Here is a 22,013-nt window from a genome sequence, read left to right as displayed (position 1 = left end):
CTGGAAAGTACTGAGCTATAGTTCATGTATCCTAATTTCTAGCCTTTATGCTATGATAATCTAACTGTTAGCTGTTAACTATGAATTTCTCAAAATATGTTATTATGGCTGTTTTTCTCTTTTGCTATGTTTATCCTCAAAATTTAAATGTTAAAAACTAAAAAAGGAGACAAATACAAGCTAATTACAAAAAAATCAAAATTAACTTGGATATTAAAACTAATTAATATAAAATACATTCATGGTCATGCTTTATTTTGTAAGTGTGTGAAGAACTTCATGTTATTGATGAACTTTCCACAGATGCATTGAAGATAAAACCTGAGCAGACGTCTGATGTTTGTGGTGGTGGAGCTGATTGTAATCTGTAATCTGTCCCGTTCCTGTCACTTCCTTTTCTGAAACAGTCGGCTGCCATGGTAGAGCTGCTCTTCACCATGGAACGCTGAAGAGGCTTCGGAAATTTCTGCCCTCACATCTCATGGTTGAATCCATGTTGGATGGAAGGACTGACATCATAAGCACTTCAGTTCCACGATGGGTAGGATATATAAGGACCAGAACCAGGCAGACTGACAGTTTTAACTAAGAGAGAAAAAGAGAATCACCATCGTTATCTTCATCATCATCACTTTGCTGCCAGCATCATGAAGCTGTTCTGCTTCACTCTGGGGCTGCTGCTCCTCACCGCCTGCTGCTGCAACGCCATGCGTGAGTCGAGTGTGTGTGCCTCTTTGTATTAGTGTGGTGTCTCACACACAGGTAGTGAGAACTTAATGCTTTTACTGTCCTCACAGCTGAAGCGCTGCAGTTCAACACAGCACCTGGAAACTGCTGCTTCAACTTCTTCACACGCAGGTTACCAGCAAAGAGGGTAGTTAACGTCACCAAGACCCACAGCTCCTGCCTGAACAAGGCTTTCATGTGAGTATGTGCTTCATTCTTCTACTATTTTATCTGATAATGGGTGAAGAAATGATAAATAGTAATATGGACCACCTGTCACCAACTGGACCAACCACCATCACACCTACTTTAAAAAATGAACAAATGAACGTGGATAAGTGTGTCCCTCTGGACTAATGTCATTATTTAACCCTTGGGGACTGATTGGTACCAAAAGTGACATTTTTGTTGTTTTTATGTTTTTCTTTCCCAATAAATCAGTCAATTAAAAGGCTAAATATATTAAATTTTGCCAGTCATTTTCTTTCAACTTTATTTTCTAAATTCCTTAATGCCTGTCATTGGAAGTGTATAGAATAGTAGATTGTCACCGTGTACACACAGGAACCAATTGGTACAAAAATGGTCTCATTGACTCCCATTATAACCACATATTTTTCATATGCTATAGGCATATATATATATATGTAATATATTAATATATTATATATGCATATTATATATATTACTATATACAATAATGCTGCCATGTTATAATGCAACATGATCTTCATTGTCTGCAGCAAGCCACTGTCCCCACATTGACCCCACAGCACAGACACAGACCCACCGTCTGTGTTTACTCCTCCTGTTTACTCCTCCTGTTCTTATTTTCGTTCCTTCATTCACAACAACTACCTTCATGAAAGGTAGTTGGTGTGACACAAGGACATGAAAAAGGACATGATTTCTTTTGCAGGTCTGTGTTTACACACCTGCAAAAATATGTATTTCCATTCATCCAATAGGTGAGCGGAGGCTTCTTTTGATCCAGCAAAATTTGCTGGATCAAAAGAAGCCACAGTAGATAAATGGTCGCTTTTAGGGGCCGTTGTTCATTCAAACAATACATGCCTTCCAAACCAGCCAAGTACGGACTCAAAATCTGGGCTTTGTGTGATGTCCAGACCTCTTACGCGTGGAGGCTCCAGGTTTATACGGGGAGGTCTGCGTCAGCTCCGGTGGAGCGCAACCAAGGAATGCGTGTGGCACTGGAGCTCACTGAATCGCTCCAGGGCCACACGCTGACCACGGACAATTTTTTTTTACATCTTTTCCGCTGGCTGGGGGGGCTGGCTGTGCTCCCCCCGCAGCTCTTAGACAGTAAACAGCGGCAAGTGCAGTCATCGTTGTTCGGATTCACGCATGAAGACAGCGATCGTGTCATATGTCGTCCCCCCCCCCACAAAAAACAAAACAAAACAAACGTGCTTCTCCTGAGCACAAAACACCGGGAACCAGAGGTCCAGGAATCGGGGAAAAAACCCCCACAAATAATAATGGACTATAATCGCTGCAAAGGAGCCGTCGACCACCTGGACCAGGTATTTACGCATCACTTATTTATTTCACTTACTGGTATTTATTTACTGTTACTCACTACGTTTGATTGTGCGATATAGCAATAGCCTATGCACTTTATTTCGTTGAATATTTTTCTATTTATCAAGAGGGATGTGTGATATTGTATGCATATCATTCGTGTAATTTGTTTTTCTTCCGCAGGCTTGTGGCACCTACTCCTGCAGCCGGCAAACGCGCCGCTGGCCCATGTGTCTTTTTTATCACATGGTCCATGTTTCCTGCTACAACGCCTTCCGTCTTTTCTTGTCTGTGTACCCCGGCTGGAACAGCTCTCGGTCCACGAAACGCCACCTTTTTTTGGAGCAGCTCGGCGCAGCGCTCGTCACCCCAGCAATGGAGAACCGACCGCGGATGCCTAGAGCACCGTTTTCGGCGAGCCTGGTCCGTGAAGTCCAGGGCCGGGCCAATCAAGAGGAAGATGGGGCAGGGGAGGAGCCACAGCCGGTCCCGGCCAAATCACGTAAGACTTGCATGCTGTGCGCTGATCAGAAGGGAGTGTGGAGCCAGTGCGCAAAGTGTCACGCACATGCATGCAAGAGGCACTACAAGATTATCTGTGAGTCGTGTTTCAAGTGCCAGTAAACATTCATTCTCACACACGCACGCACGCACACACACACACACACACACACACACACACACACACACACACACACACACACACACACACACACACACACACACACACAACAACAACAACAAAACATACCATACCACGGCATACACTGCACAAATATTGTTCTTATGTTTGAAATTTAATGAATGTTGAAATGTTTATATGTATAATAAAATATATAGTTGTACGAAGGTCTCATTTTTGTTTGTCTGCACCGGACACGTTGCCATGGCGAGGCGCATACAATTTCATGACATGATCCGTTTTGGACCATTAGCCAATGTGTTCATTAACTTTAAAATTCTCTTTGTACAAAAAACTAATTATGCATTAAAGTTAATATTGTTACCAATTACTGGCATGGTCAAGGTTGTAATATCTTTATCAGAAATATTTAACCATATGCAAATTTTTCTAAATATTCCATATTTTGTGTTTTTCCCATTGGAAGAAAAAGAGGGTTGTCATGGCAAATTCCATATAGACATATATAATAATAAAAAAAACTTTATATCTATGAATAGGGCTGAAGTAATGGAAAAGATCAGATGCACTGAAAGAAAAAAATATTTCTGTATGGCATGTTTTTTTTAGACTTTTATGAAATGTCAATTTTTTGTCTCTTTGGTTAAAGTGTTTAGAAAAGCTAAAATTTTCATTGTACCAAAAACTAATAATGCATTAAAGTTAATAATCCTACCAATTGTTGGTATGGTCAAGGTTGTAATATCTTTATCAGAAGTATTTAACTGTCCACTAACTTTTGGAAATATTCCACATTTTGTGTTTTTCCCATTGGAAGAAAAAGAGGGTTGTAATGGCAAATTCCATATAGACATATATAATAATGGAAAAACTTTATATCTATGGATAGGGCTGGAGTAATGGAAAAGATTGGTGCGTTGAAAGAAAAAAATATATGTCTGTATTACAATTTTTTTGAAGACTTTTATGAAATGTCAATTTTTTGTCTCTTTGGTTAAAGTGTTCAGAAAAGTTAAAATTCTCATTGTACCAAAAACTAATGATGCATTAAAGTTAATAATCCTACCAATTATTGGTATGGTCAAGGTTGTAATATCTTTAGCAGAAGTATTTAACTGTGCACTAACTTCTGGAAATATTCCACATTTCGTGTTTTTCCCATTGGAAGAAAAAAAGGTTATAATGGCAAATTCCATATAGACATATAAAATAATAAATACAACTTTATATCTATGGATAGGGCTGAAGTAATGTAAAAGATTGGTGCATTGAAAGAAAAAAATATATTTCTGTATTACAATTTTTTTTAACACTTTTATGAAATGTCAATTTTTTGTCTCTTTGGCTAAGGTGTAGAGCCATTTTAATCGGTACCTAAGGGTTAAAGAGATTTTTGTCAAGGAATAATAAACACTAAGTGAGGGGTATTCATGTCTATTTAAATCAAGCTGCATAATTCACCAGAGGTTTTATTTCTTCATTTCTCTTCTATTTGTTTTGCAGAGTCCAGACTATCAAGGGGAAACAGATCTGCTACAGGCAGACTTTCCAGTGGGCGCTGGGTGTCTACAAAAAGCTCCACAGCGATCAGAGCAGCAGTCTCCACTCTCCAGCTCTGATTGCTGTTTAATTTTTGGATTATTATAAATTAAAAAAGGCAAGGAATAGATTATCAAGTTTAATGGTGTCATAATAGCAATATTTAAATAAAATATTATTGATTCAACAGGCAGTGCTACAGGTTTTGTGTTTACTCTGTGTGTCGGTAAAGAAATACAATCTATGAAAGAAACCGTAGACCAAGTTCCATTTTCCATTACCACATTTTGACTCCCTAAACTCAAAAAATGATTATGCCTGAAAAATAAATTCTAATTACATCCCGCTTCAAAGCAGTGATGTATTGTAATTGTCAGTGTTCGTGTGTTTGTCCGTTTGAATATTTCTTTATTCACACTTGTGAGCTTTGACCTCTGTCAAAAGTCCACTTGTAAGCAAACTCAGAAACCTGAGTTCACTGTCTTTAGTCAGCACAGTTGAGGGAAATGGTGGAACTTTTGTTTTGTATTTGTGGAACAGAATAAAAGTATTGTGTTCTAAACTGGTCTCGTTTCTCGACTTGAGTGAATTAGAAAACACACGCGGCAAAGGGGATGAAAATGAGATGATGACCTTGACCTTGAGAAAACTAGGTCAAGGTCAAATTTCAACTTTTGTACACTCAGGAACCGGATGAGAGAGACAGACGAGGGTATAAGACCATAGATTAAAGCTAGTGCTTTGATCTACCTATGCACCAGCTTTGATCTATGGTCAGAGCTAGTGCATAGCTTTGACCTACCCTGAAAGGTCAAAGCTAAGCACAACTCGCGGGATGTTTTAGTCTCCGACTGCCTTGGTACTAGTTACATCCTGCTTCAAAGCGGTGATGTATTGCAATTGTCAGTGTTCGTGTGTTTGTCCATTCATTTGTTTGTTAGTATGTCCACCAAATATCTTCGCAACCGCTGCAGACAGAAAGATGGAACAAAAAGCAGATTACTCAGGCGGCAAAGGGGATGAAAATGAGATGATGACCTTGACCTTGAGAAAACTAGGTCAAGGACAAATTTCAACTTTTGTACACTCAGGAACCGGATAAGATAGAAAGACAAGGGAAAAGGCCAGTGTGAGTAAGACCATACAACAAAGCTAGTGGTTTGATCACTGACAGCAGGTCAGAGCACTAGCTTTGATCTTTGACCTATGCAAGTAGGGTAAAATTTTCAATTCAGGGGTGTCGCGGGATGTTGCAGTCTCCTGTTATTCACCTGAGATTGTTCATGTTTACCAAAAGCGGCACACCTGCTGGTTTTGCTCATACTGGGTTGAGCTACAAATAAACATCCACTGTGTCAGTAGTCATCCAGCATTGAATAGAAACATATGCGTTTGTTTGTTGTACTGGATCGTTTAGTCAAACATCTTCCCTCATTTTGAACTCATAATCTTTAAAAGGAAACATCAACTTGTGTCAGTCATCTGTGTTGTTAGAGGCTAAGGAAATAAAAAGGGGCCGAAAATTTCAAACTACAATAAAATGTCAGGTACAGACTGCAGACGGACAGTTCATGTCAACCTTCTGAGGCTTTTCCTCCCCAAACAATCTCACTTGACCAAAGTGAAATTATCCATCCATCTATCATCTTCCACTCATCTGGAGTTGGGTCGTGGGGGCAGCAGCTTCATCAGGGAACCCCAAACATGCCAGCTCTGACTGGGGGATCCCGAGGCGTTCCCAAGCCAATGTCGAGGTGTAATCCCTTCACCTGGTCCTGGGTCTGCCTCAAGGTCTCCTCCCAGATGGACGTGCCAGGAAGACATCCACACAAGGTGCCCAAACCACATCAGCCAGGGGTGTCAAACTCCTTTTCACCAAGGCCCACATCAGCAAAATGGCTGTCCTCGAAGGGCCAGATGTAACTTATAAATGTAACTAAATGTAACTCAATGTAATGTAAAATAAATGTAGACAGACGGACAGACACACTATTAATTACTGCATTAATAGTAATAGTAATAATTAATATTATTATTACTGGAACATCCCACGACACCCCTGATTTGAAAATTTTACCCTAACCTACTTGCACTGAACAAAGCAAGGGCTTTTCAGGTCTAAGGTCTCACTCACCTCGGCCTTCTCCTTCGGTATTCTAGGAGCTTCCTGAGGGTACAAGCTTAAATTTTACTTTGAACTAGTTTTCTCAAAGTCAAGGTCATCATCTCATTTGAATCCCCTTTGCCGCCCAAGTGATGTGCTTTTTGTTTCATCTTTCTATCTGCAACGGTTGCGAGATATTTGGTGGACTAATGGACGGACGGACGGACGAACACAAAACACTGACAAGACAATCACAACACATCACCGCTTTGAAGCGGGATGTAATAAATACTGGATAAACACCAGGAGAAAAAGGAAACACTGACACCGCAGGACAGGATATGCCACAAGACATACACTACACTAACAGGACATATACTAAAGTATAAACAGTAGAAAATAGAATAAAAAGTAAAGTGAAAGATACTAGGAGGCCCACCTGGTGGGTAAGGTACACCCTTCTTACATTGTAAGGCATGTAATCTAATGTCATAACATCACAACAACTTGGCCCCACTCCACTGCAGCACAGGCTAACATCCCATCTCCTCCCCTCCATTCAACCGCGTGCTGACCTCACCCCCTCCCCCCTCCTGAGAGACTCATTGTACCCCTTGATGGCACGGGGCACGAAGGAGGACCTCAGCCTCTCTGTGGAGGCGCTGTGTGACAGCAGTCTGCTGCTGAAGGTGCTCCTCTGCTGGGAGAAGGTGGTGTGCAGGGGGTGGCTGGTGTTGTTCATGATAGCCTTGACTTTAGACATGGTCCTGCTCTCCAGAAGCGTCTCCAAAGAGTCCAGGATCAACTGACCGAGCCCGTCCTGTAGATGAGGGTGTTAAGGCGGTCCATATCTCTATTCATGGCTCCGCCAACCCAACACACAATGGCGTACAGCACACTGGAAACGATGGACTGATAGAACATGAGAAGGAGCTCAGGACAGATGCTGAAGGAGGCCAGCCTCCTCAGTAGGTACATCCTGCTCTGCCCCTTCTTGTCCACACAGTCCGTGTTGAATGACCAGTCCAGTTTGCTGTCTAACGGCTCTACGCTGAGCCCCTCGTGAACAGTAGTGTTTCTCATCCTATCTCTAAGAGAAACACCAGCTATCCGCCTGAGAAAAGCCATTTCAGGGAGAAGTTACTGAAGTAGGACAGGAGGCGAATCTTCATTTTCAATAGGAGCTTCCTTTAACAGGTAGTTACAGCATCAGTGTGTGTTTTCTAATTCACTCAAGTCAAGAAACAAGAGACCTGTTTAGAACACAATACCTTTATTCTGTTCCACAAATACTTCAAATAAACAAAAATTGCACCATTTCTCTCAACTGTGCTGACTAAAGACAGTGAACTCAGGTTTCTGAGTTTGCTTACAAGTGGACATTTGACAGAGGTCAAAGCTCTCTACAAGTGTGAACAACGAAATATTCAAACGGACGAACACACAAACACTGACAATTACAATACATCACTGTTTTGGATGTAAAAACTGTGGAGCAAAACATTTCACTGAAATTAACGTTTAATTACACCCGGCTACAAAGTGGTGATGTATTGTAATTGTCAGTGTTCGTCCATTTGTCCGTTCGTTCGTTCTACCGTTAGTATGTCCACAAAATATCTTCCAAACCGCTGCAGATAGAAAGATGAAACAAAAAGCACATTACTCTTGTGGAAAAAGGGACAAAAGTGAGATGATGACCTTGAGAAAACCAGGTCAAGGACAAATTTCAACTTTTGCACTCTCAGGAACCAAATAAGACGAGGGAGAAGGTATGACCATAGATCAAAGCTTTGACCTACCTATGCACTAGCTTTGATCTATGGTCAGAGCTAGTGAACAGCTTTGACCTACCCTGAAAGGTCAATGCTATGCACAACTCGCGGGATGTTTTAGTCCCCGACTACCTTGGTACTAGTTACATCCTGCTTCAAAGCGGTGATGTTTTGTAATTGTCAGTGTTCGTGTGTTTGTCCATTCATTTGTTTGTTAGTATGTCCACCAAATATCTTTGCAACCGCTGCAGATAGAAAGATGGAACAAAAAGCAGATTACTCAGGCGGCAAAGGGGATGAAAATGAGATGATGACCTTGACCTTGAGAAAACTAGGTCAAGGTCAAATTTCAACTTTTGTACACTCAGGAACTGGATAAGATAGAAAGACAAGGGAGAAGGCCAGTGTGAGTAAGACCAGTGACAGCTGTAGAACGAGCTAATGCCACTGTCAACAAGCTAACAAGCAAAATAAATAGTAAGGCAAATCGGTCTGGGAGTGTGTGACAGAGACGATGGATACAACCACAGCCAAAAGGAGACTCCTGGGTCAGGTGAACTGACTTAGACTGACACATGATATAACATGTTTAAACAACATACTGACTATTGATCTATAAAGGTGATGGGATCAACTTCTTCAATGTTCCCAGAAAACAATCAGAGCGGACATAAGAATACTGCTCAATAATCATTTGGTACTAGCTAGCCCTCTGAAGATATAGTACTACCACCTCCCAGCAGTAGCGTTGTACTACTGCCTGCACATGGGAGAAAAGGGAAATACTCATCATAAGATGATGATGAGCAGGACTTAAGCCCTGTCTACAAAACCAAAACTTTGATAATCAAAGTTCTTCCTCCGCGTCTGTGTTTATGGGTGTGAGGCTGAAAATGTAGCAGCGGTGTTTCCACAAGAAATTCATTTTGTCAGTTTACTGGCTGACATTATTTGATTTGGGCTTTCTCGGGGCTTGTTAACAGAAGGCCCTTCATTTGGAGTCTGTCTATAAATAAATTTATATATGTAATTTATATATGTTAATTTCTATATTAGTGTTCTCTTTGCGTCTTGGACGCACATTTTTTAACGGGAAAGCACAATTGTCAGACAGCGTGCGTCCCTGGGATGCAAGCTATAAATGCACTTCTGTTCAACAAAAATATTCACAATTTTTCCATTTCTCCACTTAAATTTCAAACCCTGAAATCGGCCATTATGTTTTGATCTTGTGCAAGAAACTCGCGCGAGTTTCTCATCACGAGACTCACTTGTGTCATCCTGCCTCGTTAAAATCATTTTACAGTTGCAATGAGAGCGAGGACTTAGTGAGACGCTCCAGAGCGAGTATAAACTGACGCTTATGCTTGAAGAGTCCTGTTGAGTTTCTGTCTCTTAAAGCGCTTTAAGTGCTGTACAAATAAAGGATGATTGATTGGTTGATTATCACCATGCCTCCAAAAAGGTGCAAAAGTTGGAGAAAAAACAAATAACAATGAGTGCTTTCTTGTATAAAAAACAATCAAAGGTTAATGAAGAAAAAAATGTATGTGGAGAAGGCTCTGTCAGCTTGGTGCTGTGTCCACGGGAGAATACTGTATATGAATTAAAGGCAAAGAAAACTGTTGGGTGAAAGGCAAAAGTGAAAAAAACAACAACAAAACTGTATGAAATCTCTTTATTTCTAAAACTGTTTTTTTTAAATGACTGCCAGGCTTTAATATTTTGATAAAACTAATATATAATTTTAATCTTTCTTTTTACTTAAACAGTTATGTTATTAATAAAAACATTAAAATTAACAGTCTAGATTTTATATTGTACTATTGGCAAAACTCAATCCTTGCTTACGCTTCTCTCGTATATTCTGTCATTACTTTTGGGATGCATAAATGTCATGTTGGGATGCACAAATTTTTCTTGAACCGCATCCCAGGAATGCACTACTTTCTTGAGGTAAAACTCTGCTGTATGTGCAGTCTGGTAATAAGTCATCTCAGTTTTTCTATCCTGTTGTAAGAAACCGTCTCAGTGAGCACATTGTCAGCTTCATTAGCTTCCACTGCTCTCACCAACACACTTGTGTTTCTTCATGTGAGCCAGCCGAGTAAAACTTTTTTCACAAACGCTGCAACTGAATGGTTTCTCCCCGGTGTGGATTCTCATGTGTTGTCTGAGATTTGAGCTGACTCCGAATCCTTTACCACAGACTGAACAACTGAAGGCTTTCTCCCTTGTATGGATTTTCATGTGTTCTCGGAGATTTCCTCTTTTACCAAACTTTTTACCGCAGACTGAACAGCTGGAGGGTTTCTCCCCAGTGTGGATCCTCATGTGTCCTCTTAAACTTCCTTTTTGTGTAAATCTTCTGCCACACAATGAACAACTAAACGGTTTCTCCCCTGTATGAACTCTCATGTGTGTCACAACATGTCCTTTAAATGGAAAAGTCTTTTTACAAAATGGGCAGCTGAAACCTTTTCCTTCTGAATGAAGCCTCATGTGAGCTTTTAAGGATTTCTTCCAGTTGTATTTTTTACCACAAACTGAGCAACTGAATGTTTCCGCTCCTGCCTGGGCTTCACTTTGTTCCTGCAGATGTGGCTCATGAACAAAACTTGTCAAGCATTCAGAGGAGCCATGTGCTGCCTTCCCAGTATTACATTCGGGTACATCAATGTTTCTCAGAGGGGTTAATCCTGATTGAGGCTCACTGATCTCCTCCCAGTCGAACTTGCCAGGCTCACGTTCACTCTCTGGTAAATGGTTATCTGGTTTAATGTTCCTATCTGGTTTATGTGCAGCACAGTCCTCTTCATCTGCTTCTGTTTTTACTTCTTCGGTCTGATAAACCTGTGACAACTGAAGCTCCTCTTCGTCAACTTCTTCACTCTTCACAAGCACACGATTGAATGTGAACTTGGTGATGTTCCCCTCATGCAGGCCTTGGGTTGTGTCGTCCTCCTGACTGGTCCAGAGTTCCTCATGCTCCTCTTTGATGTGCGTCAGCTCTTGTGGGTCCTCCTGATCCAGGCTGGTGCTCCACTCCAGCTGCTGAGGGGTAACCTCTTCACTATTCACCAACACCAGCTTCGAATCTTTGAACAATAAAGAAATACAAAGTTTATATGTAAACCATTGACAGACCTTTCTTCGTTTATTTCAAAATATTTTAATAATAATAATAATAATAATAATAATAATAATAGACCTTTATTGTCCCACAGTGGTGAAATTTGTGACAAACTTTAACTAGATTTACTGCCTTCAAATAAATGTTAGAAACATTTTATTAGTGTATTGAGACTTTACTGAAATGTTTGTAAGTAATGACCTACATGTCTGTCTCTGTATATTCATGAGCGAGACAACATACACTTCCCCCACACGGTTATGTTCACAATAATAGCACTGTGTCTAAAAATGTGAGTAAGCCACAAAATTCTTCAAATAATTTTTATTTTAATGCACACAAATGCATTGGCGACACTTCACATTCTGTTTCAAAGCAAGAAAAGTGGAAAAAGTCATTGAATATGATAATATTTTACAGAAAATCAACAAACATAATGTTAAAAAAACAGCAGCATTGGCATCTATCTTTAAAACTCAAAAATGTACTGCATAAAACTATGAAATGCTTGCAGATTGAACTTTCCTGAGAATCTTAAACTGATATTGAGTTGCATAACCACGGTTTCTGATAACTGCTTCACATCTGTGGTGCATAGAGTCACTAACTTCTGGCACCAGTCAACAGGCATTCCAGCCCTGGAAAGTTGCTGTGCTTGCACTAGGAGGTAGACTAAGCCACTGTGGCTCAACGTAAAAGAATTGAGCAAGCCACAAAAAGCCACATTCTGTGTCCAAGACAGTGGTGCAGCGCGCTGATGACCAACGCTTGTCGCGGGGGGGTGTAAGGGTGTACTTAGAATTTTTTAGAAAATGGGGTTGTTTTCCTGCATTCTGAGGGCAAAATCTTCTGTTCAGTTTACCTACAAAAATACACTAAAGTCAGCAGTTCAAGCTAAACTATCTTTATTTCTGTCCTACTTTATGCAGGTATAAATGTGAGATTCAACAACTGAAAACTTGCATTCACAATGTGAAGATACAGTCATACAAAATATTACTCAATGTTTACTTGTAAGTTTTACTTGGACTTAATTTTTAATTTCAATTTAAAAAGGAATGAACCTAGTACAACAGTTGTACTAGGCTCAACAGTTGTACTAGGCTCAACAGTTGTACTAGGCTCAACAGTTGTACTAGGTTCCACAATTCCTCTGCATTTCTGAGTTTTGCATCATGAACATTTTTTATGTCCGCCCACAAGTTTTTGATGGGATTGAGATCTAGGGATTGTGCTGGTCACTCCATTACTTTGCTCGCTTGCAGGTGTGTTTGGGGTCACTGTTTTATTAAAACACACATTTTAACGGCATTTCCTCTTCAACATACAGCAACATCACTACTTCCAGTATTCTGATGGACACAAACTGATCCATGATCCTTGGTATTTAATAAATAGGACCAATACGGTATTTTTAACGGGACTGCAGGGGGTTCTTGCTGGTAGCTTGGCTTCACATAGACATCATCTGATTGTTACAGTACTCAGACACCACCTTAGATCTTTTCTTATCCATCCAAAGAGATGATTGTCGGCTGAGCCTTTACCATTTTGGTTATTCTCAAATCCATTGAATAGTTGTTTTTCTTTTTCTTCCACACATTTCTGGATCTGGCTGGCATTTTTAAGTGTCTGATATCATTTTAGTTGAACACCTATCATTTTTTGCACTTCTTTATAGGTTTTTCCCTATTTTATTTACTTCTCAATTAAAGAACGCTCTTCTTCGGAGCAATGCCTTGAACAACCCATTTAACTCAGTTTTTTAAGGACAAATGCTCAGCCAGTATCTGCAGCACCCGTGGCCTTGATCCTTAACCAAGGGCCACCTGTTTAACACCTATTTTTTTCACATAATCAATGACGTAACTAATTGAACTCAGCACTAATATTTTTTCTGACATTGTTTGTTGACTTTCTGTAAAATATTATCATATTCAATGAATTTTTCATTTTTCTTGCTTTGATATAAAATGTGAAGTGTCCCCACTGCATTTGTGTGCATTAAAATAAAAATAATTTGAAAAATTTTGAGGTTTATTCACATTTTTTGACACACTGCTATTATTATGAATATAAGTGTATCTTCATAAGAATAAGAGAAACTAAGGGGCATCACAAGCTTAAAACATAGTTCTTTTTACACTGAATTAGACTCTAGTGTTGGATGATGGACGATGATTCGATCCCTCAAACTCAGGAGTTGAAAGTGTTAGAAACAATGAAAATAAGTCTCTCATTAAGACAATTACAAAACAGTAAAAAATAATTACGATTCATGTAAAAATATAAGCACTGACTATATTGTTTTAATATTTATACTAGCGGGAACTCGTGGAAATTCCAGGATAGAACAATAATATCAGACTTTGTTTTTTCTTCGCCGTCACAAGAAAACAAACCGCTGTGTCCAACGAAGCCATAATGGCTCTGTGTGTGTGTGAGGGACGAACGCGAAGAAGAAGACCGCTTAGGACTTATGTTCCGGCCATCCGGGTAGATGCCGGCTTCATGAGTTCGGTCCTGGTGAATAAAGCATCAGGGTTCCCCACACAACAACATGAGGTCCGTCGCAATTAAAGAATATTAACTGCTATGTTTGATGAAGCCAATACCGCTATGTAATTTTAAATCTTTTTAAATTTTATATACTGTTATAATCCCCGAAGGGAAATTAAGAAGTGAGAGTGAGAGTAAGTGAGAGACATGGACAAATGTGAAGACCGGAGCTAATCTGGCTAGCACCCTGAACTTCCGGGTAGACACCAGCCAAAACTGTACACAAGAAAACCTTTGTTTTCTTGTGTACAGTATGTTTGGATTATATGTCAATGGACATTAAACAGAAAATAGAGTATTGTTTGTGGTGACAGCTGTTTGTTAGATTCCAGGATGCTCTCAGGAGCTCTTGTTCACGTGACTCCTTCTGGCAGATGCGCTTTGATTGGTGGGGCGCTTGATTGACAGGTAGTGGGTGGAGTTAAAGCGTGACACCGTGAGGTTTTCAAGCTAGTTTATTCAAATATATAGGTGGGGAGATCACATTATTATAACTTAATTGAAGCAGTAGCGATGTATTAGTAGTACTATTACCATTTAATACTACTTTCCAAAAATTCATTATTTACTGTTTCTGAAATTAAAAGTTACACTGTACAGCTGGGGGGAAACTATAAATACGGCCAATCACACTGTGCGCGCGCGTGTTGGGGAGGGGGGTTATTGTTTTACTCTCGCGAGATTTCCTGACACTTCACTCTCTCCTCTGCGACGAGTAGCGCGAAGTGTCATGAAGAGAATTGTGTCAAGTGTTTCCTCCGCCACAGCAGTGTCTGAGTAAATGTACCGAGTTACATTCTAGCACTGGCAGTCAAAGTGAACGAACCTGCTCTGTGTGAGGGAACTGTGGGCTGGTCCAGTCGCTTACGCTGTCGACAAAGCTGCTCCTCATATTCTGCTATCGTCCTTTCAAACACCTCAAAAATCTCCTCAGCAGCCGCAGTCAGTCGCTGATGGACAAAAGCCTTGAGGGGGTGGACTTTAGACATTTGGGCTGATTTACAGCTGAAACGAGTTCTCATCGAGACGCTCCGTTAAAACAGTCTGCTCTGATTCGGGCTGTGTTGCTGAGGGTACGGCCCGTCTATTTCCCGACAGAAAGCTCACTTAGCTTGATTACTTCCGAGGGCAGCAGGTGATAAATGACTTGATAAAACTCTCAAATTACGGCCGCAGCATAGAGTCTGTCCAGACGGCTCTATCTACAGATGGACGCGCTGAAACAAATCCAGTTCGGTCTCTATCCGAGCTGCCCCGACAGGAGCTGTAAGACCGACTCAGACTCTACGTCCTGATAGCAAACTAAGCTAACTTTGGACATTCTTGGCTAACAGGCGGAGAGGCTACCAATTCTACTATGGCGACGTCGTTAGCCACCTTTCTCTGCCTCTGATTGGCTGATATTCATCCTGCAGCACATTATGGCGAGAGTTGCCACTGCGTCAGAAACGGTCATGTCAACCAACCAGGAACAGAGAAAAGACCTCATGGCGTCACAATAGTAGGATTTGCTTCTTCCTTCGCATAATCCACCATATTTCAGGTCCTCACATGCTCTGCCGTCCAGATGGAACAGGTGAGACAAGCTGGCGGTGCATTTGACCCTGAAAGGCCAGGGTTCCTCCTCTGTTTCACTACAGTATAAATTATACAAACACAGATATTCAAGCACCTTGAATGTTTTACAAAGACAATAGTTCCTCGATGTGTTTTGTCTCTTTCAACACCTTGACTTTTAGGTTTTTTCTTTTAATTATTCAACATATTCTATTAACTTCCAATTAATATAGCACAATTTGGGACATCACGACTAAATATACGTGCCATATGGCAAAACCAGTAAAGGAAACAGAGGAAACAAAATGTATAGAAAATGTGTATTATTGTAGGTGTTTCTTCGTGAGGAAGGGCATGTTCACAAACTTTTTATGAACTACCTTAAAGTATTTTTAAAACCTTTTGAATTCCAGAATTATTTACTCTGGACAGACATAGAATAGAGAGGAGGAAGCTGTATTTATTTTTTAATTTTTATTTTATATACTGATTATGATCTCCAAAGGGAAATTAGGAGCACACTGTAGTAAATCAATCGCATGCATACATATTAGTGTGTACAGTCCCTGAACACACACACACACACACACACACACACACACACACACACACACACACACACACACACACACACACACACACACACACACACACACAACAACATGCAGGACAAACAGACTGAAGAACTCCTTCATCCCCTGAGCCATGAAAACACTCAACTCCTCTCTGGGGGAGTTGAAGAAGAAGAAAGTTCACACAAGAACTGAGGGATGACACAGACAATACAGCAAAAACAATACGTTATTTATTATAGGTTATTTATTTCTCTTTCTATTTGGTGTTGTACTACTTTCTATGCTGGTGCTTTCTGTGTGCTTTTTCTGTGTTTTGTGTACTTACTGTGCTGTGTGCGACGGAAAAATTAATTTCCCTGACGGAACCTCCTTAAGGGATAAATTAAGTTATACTCTACACTCTACTCACACACACACACAAATGTACGCATGCAGTGGGAGGTAAAGTGGTTGGCAGCTCCTTTTTGGTGCGCCCTAATGAGCAGCTTTTGTAAAGGGGGATGGCGTTTTGCTCAAGGGCGCCTCGGCAGTGCTCCGGAGGTGAGGTGACACCTTCGGAGGTGAGGTGGTCAGTTAACACTCCGGGTGGCTGGGCGAGAGCCGGAATTGAATCGCCAACCTTGTGATTATTGGACGACCCGCTCTACTGCTGAGCCACTGCAGCCCCAGAATTCGGACGAACTGGCTGCGAAGCAGTACGCACTTTTAACTTTTGTCAGTAGTCCATAATGAATGAACCCTGAGCGAGAAGAAAACCAATGTATAAATCCTACTACTGTATAACGATGCAATTACGCGCCCTACTCCGCATATGATTGGCCTGTCCGATATTTTATCATAACTATAACCAATCATCACCTCTCCTTATTCAACATAACCCGCCCATCCCAAAAAGACCAACGTTGACAGCCAATCAGACGCAGGGTTGGAGGGGGCAAGCCTTCACCGTACTAGAATTTAAAAAATGTCTTCCGGACTGACCATGGCAGCATCTGACAGCGGAACGAAGCCCCTTCAGAACGCTATGAAAATGGCCAACGCAGCGATACAGCTGGACGGAGGAAACAAACACAAGGTATGGTGCTTAGCGACGGTACTCCAGCGACAGCACAGAGGTTTATCCCGAGTGAAAAAGCCTCCGATATTGTTGTGTTGGTGATGTAAACAGGCAGAGGGAGGAGCAGCCGTCAGCTGCTCGCTAGCTAGCGTGTCTGTGACTGCAGCGTGTCAGTAGTGAGACGGAAACACCACAGACACACAAACAACACCTCCCGGGCTCTTTATCTAAACGTGGCTGTCGCTGCATGTCTGCACCAACACTACCCTTAGCATACTGATAACGCATTGATACACCTCTGTGATTGTGACTAAAAATAGGTGTATTAGTGTTTTAGATGAAGTTGGCTTTTATTATTTAATATTTAATAACGACCAATCGACACTAATCCCTGTCTTGTCAGAATTTTTGAGCCACTGCTGCTTGACTGGAATATTAAAACAGTTTACTGATGATCCCAGAAATACAGAAATGATACTTCCGTCTGTACTTTCTGTTAAGTCAAAATTAGCAGCATTGAGACACGATGGAAAATGATGACCATGAGTAAAGGTTACCGTAAACTGTTTACTAAAGGTTAGTAAAGGTCACTAAACATTAATTACCATTAATAAATGGTTGACAAATAGTTTATTGAGTATACATGACAGAGATGGATAGATAGATAGATAGATAGATAGATAGATAGATAGATAGATAGATAGATAAACATGTACTCAGATGCCCTTTACACTGCAAATGCTGAAAAGTAAATAAAGAACTGGAAAGATAAATGATGAGTCAAAAATTAGGTGTGGTGGCTACTAGTACATTTTAGGAAAGAAACGTTGGAATAACCAGACCTAATCATCAGGGTAGTTTGGGAGATTTTGCACTAAGTGTATCTTACAGACAACCGATAACCAAGGACAAACTTAAACTTTCAGAGTTGGATAAACTACCATTAAGGAATAAAAGGTGGACAGTGAATCCTAAGCATAGATATTTTATAATGCTCTCATGAGAGACTATTGTCAGGTATATTTGCTTTGTGAGTCAATATGTTCATTATTGAGAGTAGAATTTGAGATAAATTGGTCTGTTTACAAACAACACATAAATGGAAAATGCAATGCAGTATTTATTGTTATGCGTCAGATGGTTTATACTGTTTTGTGACATTTGATTATTACCATGTTAATACCATGTATTAATGTATTATTTCATAGTGTATACCAGGATACTACATATTTGTTGTGTCTCTGCAGGAAGCTTACTGTGAATACCTACGAACCATCAACTTTATATCACAAGCACTTTTGGAGGAAGCTGGGTCACAAAGTATGTAAGCTGTTCGATAAGCCATGTATGACTGAGGATAAAGTCATATATTGTGCAGTCATATATTGTGCATTACGATATAATATCTAACCTCATGATTGTTGTGTAACTTCTTTTCTATGTTTATCCAACTGTAGATACTGAGTTATCCAAAAAAGACTCTGAATAATGATCCCATCACTAACCGTGATACTGTGATATTTCAGAATTGTCTAATAAATGCAACATTCTATAAACCACCTGTAAGTTTATCTGTCCGAAATACAGTATGTACTATTGAACTCTGCTTTATTATTAGATTCTACATAGAAATATTATTATATATTTCATTTTATATATTTCATCGGTTTAAATTGTGGAACACTCCTTGGTATTTTACTTTTCAGCTGTGAGCTATTACTCAAAGCTTATATGGGTCCTTATTTATTTATTTACTTATTTTAACATGTTGAAGTTAATTCCCTTAAAATGTCAAAGGCTGTGTGTGACTACTGTATAACGTAGTTGGATTGAACATCCATCTGATGTCACCTAAAAAGGTGTGTTTTCAGGTAGGGCTTGCTGTTCACATGAGGAACAACATTTAGAGCCTCTGACTGCTGTAGTGGGGACAGTCTTTGATTCATTAAATATTTTCTTCAATGTGTGTCTTCATGAGCTGCGTTTTAAGGAACACTAGATTTTGTGTAGTTGCATGGCTCTAATCTGTCCATCCAAGGTTAGTCTCACAGAATACAGGTGCCTACAAAGCCTCATGGGTGACACAACCGTTAACAACATCCTCTCGCCCAGAGGAGCGTGTATTTTACAGAATGCTGTGTCTGTCATTTGGGCGCATTTTAGCTTCAGTGAAAATGACACAGAGTAAAAAAAGTCAAACAGTACATAAAGACGATTCCTAATCCACCCGGTGAATTTTTCAGGTACTTAAAAAACAAAGAATAAAACTAAAACAAATGATCAATCATTAATCAGAATCAATTATAAGGTAGAAGTCTTGACATTGATTTGAAGTCATGTTGTCTGGCTCTAACCGGGGATTCTATTGATGTTTCTCTTTGATCATTTGATTACTTTCTCAGACTGTTGCTGCTTGTCTTCTCCCCTGTGTGTCTATGTCAAATGACATGATTTACAATTTAAAGGAGAGTTTTCCTGCTTCCTTCCCATTGTCATTTTGGACAGGCGGGTCTATCTTTTGGTTGCCTCTGGCTGGATGAGAGATTAATGAGAAGTTTGCTTTCTAGTCATATTGCTGACTAAGTGGATGGCATCACCCTTCAAGCCCCTCTAAATAACACACAAACAAAGAAATCAATGTAATTGACAGTGTTACTGACTTTGCCTTGTTACAAATACTTAAGGACTGTCTGATTTTGTCACTGTGTTTATTTTGCCTGCCTGGTATCAAAAGATCAGAAGGTTAGTTGTGTGTGAGAGAAGATGTAGTTTGAAGACCTGCTGTACAGAGAGCATTTCCTGATATTTAGCTGACTACTACTGATGTACTGGTGGGTAGACGAGATAATAGAGACACATGAGTTCAACATCATCATGAGCTACACACTCCATAAGACAGGATGGAGTGAAATCAGGGCATCTCTGAAGAAGCTAAAGCTTTCATGAACACAGGGGTTCTGTCCTTGACCATGATACATAACATATTTTACCCAAGAGAAAAGCCTCTGAACATGTGCTAGTCTTGTCATCCAACACTGATGGTTGGTAACAATCCAGACTTTGAGGGACTAGTCAAAACCCAGGCAACGTATCCTGGTAGTGTCGTTAATAATTCTAACCCATTCAGTGCTTTAATTCAGGAGCCAATTGTTTGCTCAGAATCAAATCGGATCATAAATGCTTTGTTCAACCATTTAGGGTATTTTCATGAAACATCTCATGTCTGTCTTGTGTCTTCTCTTCATTCCTCTCTCAGACGAGAAGGAGATGGTGGCGGTGGAAGTGGAGCGGATGTTGAGGCTGGCTGAGCATTGTCTGGAGCGTGCCAAGTCATTTGTAGGGAATACTGCTGACCCTCCTGATGTCTCTGCCTCTGTCCCCACTTCCTCTTTCTGTTCAGCCGGTCGATCGAAAGCACCTCAGCCTGCTGTCTCTTCAGCCACCACTGCTGTAAAAACCGGTGATGAAGCACAGTATTTTATTTACAGTTAAATTACTGCAAAATTGGGGACTACCCCAAGGTTTACAGATCCAAATCATCCAATGTTAAGTCATATATTTTTGTGCTGTTAATCTCTCAGGACATTTCCTCTGTGTCATAATCCCCCCACCAGATACTGTTGTTGACCCAGAACCTCAAGCAACCAGCCCAACAAAGACTGGCCACCGCAGGGTTATGTCAGATGGTGGTGGGGAGCTTCCCTCTTTTCTGCCTCCAGACATCTTCCAGAGAATACAGACAGTGGAATCACAGGACGCAAACAGAAAGTAACGGCCACTTTTCGGCATAGAAAGATTGCTCCTCTCACCTCCAGACATCTTCTGATGTATACAACACAGCAGCGAGAACAGATTTCCAAAAACCAGTTTCTTCATCAATGTTTTAAAGGACTTTCCAGTTTCATCCTCACAGTCCTCTTTATGCTTAACAATAGTTTTGATTTACCTTGATGAGAAAATGAAAATAAGCTTTATGAGAATAGACATGTTGATTTTAAATCTTCAGTAGTCCCCATAGTAGCCGTGTGTTAAAACTGCAGAAAATATTGCTACTGAAAGAAAAGAGAGATTTTCTTATTTACATTTTACACACCCAGTAAAGCAATGTTTTGTGTCTTGGTATTGTACGTATGTCAGGGAGCTGACACCCATTGAAGAAGCGTCACGTTTGAACCAGAAGTTGAAAGCCAATTATGAAGCTCGTCTGGCAAGACTCACGCCGGGTCAAGCCTACCAGAAGACGTCTTTGGTACGTGAACGAGTGTGTGTGTGTCTATGTGTATGTGTGTGTGTGTGTGTGTGTGTGTGTGTGTGTGTGTGTGTGTGTGTGTGTGTGTGTGTGTGTGTGTGTGTGTGTGTGTGTGTGTGTGTGTGTGTGTGTGTGTGATGTGACTCCTGAGGTTTCAGAAACTAGCATATTTCAGTTGGTTTTGATTATGATATAAATGATCTGTGTTGTTTCTAGCAAATCGTCCTGTTCTTGACCACATCATCCACAGTTATGTATTTGAAATAGCAGGAAAAAGTGTTGAAAATGCAAACTGAAATTCATTTAAGAAAATAGTAGTGACAGCTTCAAATCCTGCCTCTTTTGACAAAATAGTTCCATGCATTGCTTAGGTAGGAATTTGGCCCATTCTTCCACACAGTCTTCTAATCCTGAATTCATGGTCTTCTCTTGACAGAATTCCATAGATTTTTGGTGGGATTGAAGATTGGCTGGGCCATTCTATTAGCTTACTGAATCCGGTTGTGTTTCTGTGGCCCTTTTGTTTGGGATCATTGTCTTGTTGAACTGCACAC

General features: G+C 40.4%; 3 protein-coding genes across 6 annotated transcripts in view; 2 read left to right on the top strand and 1 right to left on the bottom strand.

Moving 5' to 3' along the window:
• The first annotated feature begins 415 nt into the window (after positions 1-415).
• Positions 416-4,960, top strand: LOC137594396 (C-C motif chemokine 4-like). Its single transcript, XM_068313834.1, has 3 exons — positions 416-711; positions 798-924; positions 4,415-4,960. The coding sequence occupies exons 1-3, from the start codon at positions 648-650 to the stop codon at positions 4,539-4,541; spliced, it is 318 nt and encodes a 105-aa protein (XP_068169935.1). The 5' UTR covers positions 416-647; the 3' UTR covers positions 4,542-4,960.
• A 5,059-nt stretch (positions 4,961-10,019) lies between these two features.
• On the bottom strand, positions 10,020-15,043 carry LOC137593537 (zinc finger protein 570-like). The gene is made up of 2 exons (XM_068312341.1): positions 14,848-15,043; positions 10,020-11,427 (listed from the first exon to the last, which is right to left on the bottom strand). The coding sequence occupies exons 1-2, from the start codon at positions 15,041-15,043 to the stop codon at positions 10,382-10,384; spliced, it is 1,242 nt and encodes a 413-aa protein (XP_068168442.1). The 3' UTR covers positions 10,020-10,381.
• Positions 15,044-15,486: 443 nt separating this feature from the next.
• The window catches only part of vps9d1 (VPS9 domain containing 1), a 36,637-nt gene continuing 30,110 nt past the window's right edge, over positions 15,487-22,013 (top strand). For 3 of the 4 annotated variants that reach the window (XM_068312339.1, XM_068312336.1, XM_068312338.1), the window contains exons 1-6: positions 15,487-15,597; positions 17,049-17,228; positions 18,458-18,530; positions 20,467-20,670; positions 20,792-20,978; positions 21,348-21,459. In XM_068312339.1, coding sequence (XP_068168440.1) covers positions 17,118-17,228; positions 18,458-18,530; positions 20,467-20,670; positions 20,792-20,978; positions 21,348-21,459 — 687 coding nt within the window. In that variant the 5' untranslated portion in view covers positions 15,487-15,597; positions 17,049-17,117. The remainder of the gene's footprint in view (positions 15,598-17,048; positions 17,229-18,457; positions 18,531-20,466; positions 20,671-20,791; positions 20,979-21,347; positions 21,460-22,013) is intronic. The other variant, XM_068312340.1, reaches the window with a different exon arrangement.

The sequence above is a fragment of the Antennarius striatus genome, chromosome 4 (assembly GCF_040054535.1).
Source record: "Antennarius striatus isolate MH-2024 chromosome 4, ASM4005453v1, whole genome shotgun sequence".
NCBI classification, from domain to species: domain Eukaryota; kingdom Metazoa; phylum Chordata; class Actinopteri; order Lophiiformes; family Antennariidae; genus Antennarius; species Antennarius striatus.
This window is presented reverse-complemented; position numbering and strand designations above follow the sequence as displayed.

Coding starts and splice junctions, on each gene's coding strand:
- LOC137593537 (XM_068312341.1), bottom strand. CDS start 15,043: ATGAGAACTCGTTTCAGCTGTAAATCAGCCCAAATGTCTAAAGTCCAC. Junction 11,428..14,847: donor AGTTCCCTCACACAGAGCAG/GTTCGTTCACTT, acceptor TATTGTTCAAAG/ATTCGAAGCTGGTGTTGGTG.
- LOC137594396 (XM_068313834.1), top strand. CDS start 648: ATGAAGCTGTTCTGCTTCACTCTGGGGCTGCTGCTCCTCACCGCCTGC. Junction 712..797: donor CTGCTGCTGCAACGCCATGC/GTGAGTCGAGTG, acceptor CTGTCCTCACAG/CTGAAGCGCTGCAGTTCAAC. Junction 925..4,414: donor TGCCTGAACAAGGCTTTCAT/GTGAGTATGTGC, acceptor TTTGTTTTGCAG/AGTCCAGACTATCAAGGGGA.